The sequence below is a fragment of the Oryzias melastigma genome, linkage group LG15 (assembly GCF_002922805.2).
Source record: "Oryzias melastigma strain HK-1 linkage group LG15, ASM292280v2, whole genome shotgun sequence".
Classification (NCBI taxonomy): domain Eukaryota; kingdom Metazoa; phylum Chordata; class Actinopteri; order Beloniformes; family Adrianichthyidae; genus Oryzias; species Oryzias melastigma.
Window position 1 is genome coordinate 18,388,959 of NC_050526.1, and position 6,906 is coordinate 18,395,864.

Genomic DNA, 6,906 nt, shown 5'->3' on the forward strand with positions numbered 1-6,906 from the left:
CTTCTGCTGTTTTTCTTGCTAAACACAAAATAAATAGACTTAAAACTAGACTTAAATGCAGTAACCAGGTCCTGCTTCTTCCAGTTAAAACGTTTATCCAGGATCAAGTCCTTCATATCCAAACCAAACCTAGAAATAGTGACCCACGCTTTTGTGTTCTCCAGGCTGAAGTACTATTACCGGGTTACCCAAGGCCTCACTACCCAGATTACAGCTGGTGCAAAATGCAGCGGCCAGATTTATATGTGGTGTTAAGAAGTCTGATCACATAACCCCTGTCCTGGTCTCTTTGAACTGGCTGCCCGTCCAATATCTGATTATTATGAAAATTCTTATCTTTGCTTTTAAATCACAGGCAGGTACGGCACCGTCTTACCTTTGCGATCTAATTTTAAAACATTCACCAGTGTTTGTTACTGGTTCCGAGAACCAAATTTAAGTTCAGAGGAGATCGTGACTTTTCTGTGCTGGCTCCTAAGCTGTGGAACCAGCTGCCACTGAATATTAGAGAGGTCACACTTTTGGAGAGTTTTAAATCTAAACTGTTCCTCCACTATCGCGCTATAGTATCTGCCTAGCTGCTTTTTTATCATGCAAATTTTAATTTCTTTTTAAGTAGGATTTTATGTATGTATTTATTTATTTATTTTAAAATTGTTTTTAGGATTGTTATGAATTGTATTTTCTTGTCAGAAACCCACCTCTGAGTTGTGGGCGGGGCTGTTTTATGGAGTAAGCCAGCACTTATTTCCCATCATCTCTTTGTTTACACTCTCTCCTGCTAGCTCACAGCCCCTCATAACCTCAAGCTAACATTAGCGGTGCAACCAAAATGCTAGCAATATGGTAGCTATCCAGCTGTACAGTTTGGAGCCAGATGCTAGCTCAGACGAGGAGCTCCTGGCTTGTTGTTGTAGGTCCTACGTCACATCTACAATCTTTTTCCTGGCTTTTTTAGTCTGATCCTAATTTAAAAACAATTTTCAGAAAAATAAATTCTCAAACGTGCTATTTTAAGTTGCTCTTAAACATTTCATTTGTGTTATTTTTTGCATAAAAATGAGTTTTAACCAGAACAACTGCATGAAGCTAAATGCTTCTCTCTCCAGGTTTTACTTTTCTTTAGAATTGGAAAAACTGATAGAAACCTTTAAAAAACTAGATTAGTTGGTTGATTATTTATTTATTTATTTACTTTCTTCTAAAAACAGGGGCCCGTTCCAAAAAGCAGGTTCAACAAATTTAGAGTTCAAACATGAACTTAGAGTCACTGGACTCAAAATTCTCAAACTCAGGGTTTTCAGTTCCAGAACAGCTGAAGATGTTTGATTCAATCAACTTGAAGTTGTCAGAACCAGAACCAGGTGTGAGCGTCGCGACCATAAAAAGCCCTGATCAATGGAGCAAAGACAGCACGATTCACCATGGCAACGGGAACAAACACCTGAGTTTACTACTTCCGGCGACGGAAATTGATAAGTTCCTTCAAGCATATGCCGACTATGAGCGCATTTTCTGCAAGAAAAGCAACACAGCTGCAGCGGTAGAACAGAGAGAAAATATCTGCAGTTATTTGAATCATTTCTAATAATGAATAAATAATGTCAGGAAGATTATTTTGTCTCTTGTTGAGTAAGGAATGGTTTTTGATCTGTTACTAATTTAACCAGTAATCTTCGTGATCGCATGAATGACCAGTTTTGGTAACCCCCCCACCTTATGCTCCCTCGACTGCTGTGGGGTCTCCAAGTGACTCAATAAGTGCAGTAAAGGCAGTCATGAAATAGGTCAAAGGGAGATGGATACGCATGGAATCAGTTGTGAGTCTTTGAAGAGTGAAGGCTGAAACGAGGTGTGGAACAAATTTCAGCCAGTTAGAGTCGGACTGAAACTTCTGAGTGTTGAATCCAAAGCAAACACCGGTCTGGTTCTTCAGACTCTCAAGGAAAACTTGTTTGTTTTTCTCATTTTAAGAAAAGGGAAATATATAAGAGGAAAAAGTGTAGAATATTGTTTTGCGGCACTTAGCACTGTCCATGTCTCCAAAACAAAAGGATAATAACACTTTTCTTCAGATGACATCATCTTTGCTCGTCTTTGAGCAATAAGAACTTACATTTAAACTTTTATTCTGAAAAACAAACCAGTATGTTTTCTTAACCCTACTTATTTACAAGTATTTAACCCTTCTTGCCAAATTTTACTAATTCACAACAAAACAAAACATTTTTTGATGGAAAGTCAGACATAAAGGAGTTAATAAACAAAAATATCTAGAGTTTTTTTTTTTGGCTGAAAACTCTTTGAAACGGTGACTCGAAAAGCAATGTACTTTTTTACAAAACAAACAATTTTTTGTTTTGTAAAAAAGTTTAAATGTATTACAAGGTTCTACTCACACTTTATAATTTTAAAACAACATGATTTGATTCCTCTCAACGTTTGAGACATTTTACCAGATTCATGGACAAGTCCACGATTAGTTTAGATTTATAAAAAATGGAGTTACAGGTTTATTTATTGTTTGGCAAATCCTTTTCTTCATATAAACATGAAATTGCTCAACTTTTCAATTATTTCCCATCCAATTGGTCTGTTGCACTGGCTGATCTTCGCGTTCCAGATTAAGAAGTAGTGACTTCCATCTTTCAACATTTAGTGTTTTTTTATAATAAATGTGAACACTTCCATTGATGAAATACGTCCAGCAGCTCTATTGCTCCGTTGTTGCCATGGCAGCAGACACATGAAATTATTTTATGAAACTACATCCAAGATTTTGAAAAAAATTAAAAAGTGTATGCAGGGTAAGAAAAACAAAAAGTAGTGAATAGTAAATGTGAAATATCTACTAGAAAGAAAGAAAGAAAAAAATAACAGCTTCACAGAAGATCAGGATAAAGAAAAACAAAAAAAAAATGTAAATTTCGTAATTTATCTCGACTTATGAAACAAAGAAAAAGCAAACATTAAACAGTTAATAATGCTGGAATCTTACCTCTAGTTCAGGGGTCTCCAACCTGTGGCTCATTTATCTCTTTCTCATTGGCCAAACATACCTAAGAAAACAAATAAATAAAGCTCACAAACTAAGACTACCCCAAACTAAAATAGCAAAACTCAGCCATGTAAGACTGCTAAGGACAAAAAAATGTTAGTTTTGGTTACGTTTACTTTTGTTCATGCCAAAAAATATTCACAATTCATATTTAATATTAAAAAAAGAAGGATCCCTGCTCTAGTTTAAAATAAAAATTACCTCCTCACACAGAAAAAAGGCAATAAATATCAAAATAGTCTTCAAAATAGATACAAATAAGATCAATTTTGGTGCAAGCCAACACTTATCAGTATGGGAGTTAAAAGGAGACCAGCTTCCTGTATTTGTAAAATTGAATCTTCTAAAACTTTAAAGCTGGCCTCTAACTTACAACCCTAAAGTTTCAGGAATGACTTTATATATTCTTTTCTGATAGACAGCATCAAGTATCAATGCTGAACTGAGGTGTCGGGTGCAACAAATCCCTGTACACACATTCACAAAGCGACAGACTCTGGATTTTTGTAGCCATCAACTCTGTTTTTGTGAATAAAAACACAATATGTCCTGAATATTTACATTTAGATTTATTCCAGATTGTGTGAAGAGAAAAGCATGGCAGGACTTTGTAAAAATACTGAATATGGGAAACGTCAAACAATTCAGTCAGCCTGTGCCTGTTTACATGAATGACTAGACCTCCTGAGCTGAAAAATAATTTTAAAAATTTAAATCATAGCTTTCCTGTAAACTCACAGTGATAGCTAGCATTTTTATTCATTTTTCCACTTCCTTATGTTCTATATTTGTCACGTATCTTCAATTAACAGTGAGCCAGCCAACCTGATGCTCACTTTAGACCACCTCCAGCCCACCAGTCCAATCTGAATCTCAGCTGTACCAGCGTCACTACCTTCCACATTCTCGCTCTTAAGCTCCAGCTTACCCGGCGACTCCCAGCCGCCACATCACGCTCTATTTTCTCCAAGAAGCAGAGCCGCTGCATCACTCGGAGCTGCTGATTCAAAGCTCGGCCGGCCATTAGAGCCCTCTGACTCCACCCCCCCCCCGATACCTACATTTTAGCAATAAACCTTCCAACCTCGCTGAGTTTGTGTGTCGAGTTATTTTGGAATCTGTCATCGGGCCAGACGGCAGTCAGAGATTTGCACGAATTAAACAAACAGAAGGAAAAAGAGGAAAAAAAGATAAACCAAAGGTAACTCTCCGGGTTGGACTTTCAGACCACATTCACCTTTTAATGCAAGCAAAGACACCGTTATTTCTACAGCAGGGGGTCAAACTCAATCAAAGGGGGCCAAAATCCAGAACACACCTGAGGTCGAGGACCAAACAGGATAAACATTTATTGAACACTCTAAAACTACATTTTTAAAACTTTTAAACCATAACTTTAATTATGAACTAGATATATAGCATTACCTGTGATAATGTTAGTGTGAATGATGATTTTATCCGCTGAAGATGCTGAAATCGATAGCTGAAAACGCGGATATTGATAGCTGAAAACATTAAAGCTGATAGCCAGATAAAATATTAGTTAAATGCCAAATTAGCCTAAAAAAATAACTGGGAAAAGCTTAAATTAGTCAAACAGCTAGCTTGTAAATATTAGCCTAATTCCAAAACCAAAAAAAGTTAAAAAGAAAAGCCTAAATTAGCCAAAACAGCTAGCATGAAGCTGAAATATTTGCTTAACTCCAAAATAACCTTAAATAAATGTTAAGAAATGTCAAAATAGTCCAAAATGCTATCAGAATGTCAATTTTTAAAACTAAAACTGTAACTTTTTGACATAATTTTGAAAAATAAAAAGCATAAATATTATTCAAGAATAAATCAACTTAAACCTTAAATAACTTTCTATATTTTATTATCCATAAAAATATATTTTGTCAAAATCATACAAGTTAGAAATGAGCTCAAGATAACATCGGATCATTAATAACAATAAAATAAAATGATCTGGAGGGCCGGATCCGGCCCCCGGGCCTTGACTTTGACACATGTGCTCTACACTATCTGTCATTACACAGAGGCTATCTAAAGTTCTCTACAGAGATTTCCCTGCAGTATCTTCTCATAACGTGCTGCATTTATCTCGCCATCGATTTGTGATCAAGTTTCTTGAGCTTTGACGCTCACACATCCCCAAACCATCAGCGATCCACCTCCGTGTTTCACAATAGGACTAGTGTTGTTTTCATTATGTTGACTCCTCTCCAAATGTTCATGGTCGAGGCCAAAAAGTTCAGTCTTGGTTTCATCACTCCAAATGACTTTTGTCCAGAAGTTTGGAGGCGTGTCTCTGGGCTGTTTGGTGCATCGTAAACAAACTATTTTGTGGTATTTACACAAAAAACGTCTTTCTTCTGACAACTTGACCATTAAGCCCATTTTTCTATTTTTACATCTTAAAATATCCACAGTTTTTCAGAGAGTTCTGGATCACGGATGAAGTTACCGGATTTTTCTTTACACCCCTAACGATTTTCCTGCCAGTCGTGGCAGAAATGTTCCTGACGGTGGTTTGGTTTCAACAGAATCCCTCATATGTCTTCATCAAAGTTGGACCACTGCTGACTGACATTCCCAGGTCCTTGGATATCTTCTTACCTTTTCCCATAGATCTTTTGACAGCTCTTTAGCTTTCAGGATCCAGAAGTGTCAGTGCAGCACTGGATGAAGGAAGCAAGGGTCTGTTGGGGGACAGTAGATCATATCTTCTACATCTGAATCATCCATCCATTTTCAGAGCATCCTGAATCCCTTTCGGGGTCATGGGGCTGCTGGAGGAACATCTACTGTTGGGAAAAGATGGCCGACACCCAAACAAGTCGCCAGTCTGTTGCGAGGCCACATACTCTCACATGCTTAAGGGAAATTTGGGGTCACCAATTCTACGATGATGCACATTTTTGGGCGCTAACCACTGCACCACCATGCAGCCCCATACGAATATACCTTAAGATAAACTGTACAAGTGTATCTTAGACAATGATTACAATTCTGAGACGAGCTTAGTTTAGTTTAGTTTTTTTTTAGTACATTTTCTCTCAAGGACAAGGGTTGATTGAATCACAATGTTCATGCTTATGGAAGCAGTGCAGATGTTTAGTCCCATGTTTGATCATGATTAATACAAAAAATATGTCTGGATTTCCAATGTCCACTCCAGCTATCTGAAATGTTTTGTGCTTTTAGTTGCAAAATCAATCATTCAAATATTTGAAGAGATTACTTTAAAAACATTTACTGTTTACTATTGGGTTTCAGTGGGCTGTGACTGTGGAGGACAAACTGCAAATACCATCGGCATGAGAGTTTTAAATACTTTATAATACTTTCAACATTTGTTTTCTCTCTGGAATTTTGCACATCCAGATAAATAACACCACAACATGTTCAGATCGCACAATTAAGTGAAATTCCTTTTGAAGTTTTGACTTTATAATTTGTGAGTCAAAAAGAAAAAGTGAGATTTTGATTAAGTTTTATTTCTATTTTCATATAAGTTTGCTTGAAAAAACATGAAACAATTTGCACATTTTTTTGAAATTCCGTTTCTTCATTGATGCAGTCAGACACAACACTAAAACTTGTATTTTTAATAATTTGCACTGTTAGTGTTGACCTCAGGGTTAGTAACTGCCAAACCTTAAATACTGTGGAGATAAGACTCTTCAAAATAATTTAATTAAGTGCTTTTATTTGGCAACACTTGACTGTTTCTTAGTATCTTTAACTCACATCTTAGCAGTATTGATTTAATTCATCAGGGTCTGCTCTTCACTATCTTTCTGTTCTTTAATTATAGCACGTCTATCTGAGGGTTCTTTAATTAT

General features: G+C 36.5%; 1 protein-coding gene across 2 annotated transcripts in view; it reads right to left on the minus strand.

Annotated features, from left to right (window-relative positions):
* LOC118599732 (eukaryotic translation initiation factor 3 subunit A-like) overlaps positions 1–3,544 on the minus strand; it is a 62,679-nt gene extending 59,135 nt beyond the window's left edge. For both annotated transcript variants that reach the window (XM_036215593.1, XM_036215592.1), the window contains exon 1: positions 2,999–3,544. In XM_036215593.1, coding sequence (XP_036071486.1) covers positions 2,999–3,031 — 33 coding nt within the window. In that variant the 5' untranslated portion in view covers positions 3,032–3,544. The remainder of the gene's footprint in view (positions 1–2,998) is intronic.
* Positions 3,545–6,906: the final 3,362 nt, after the last annotated feature.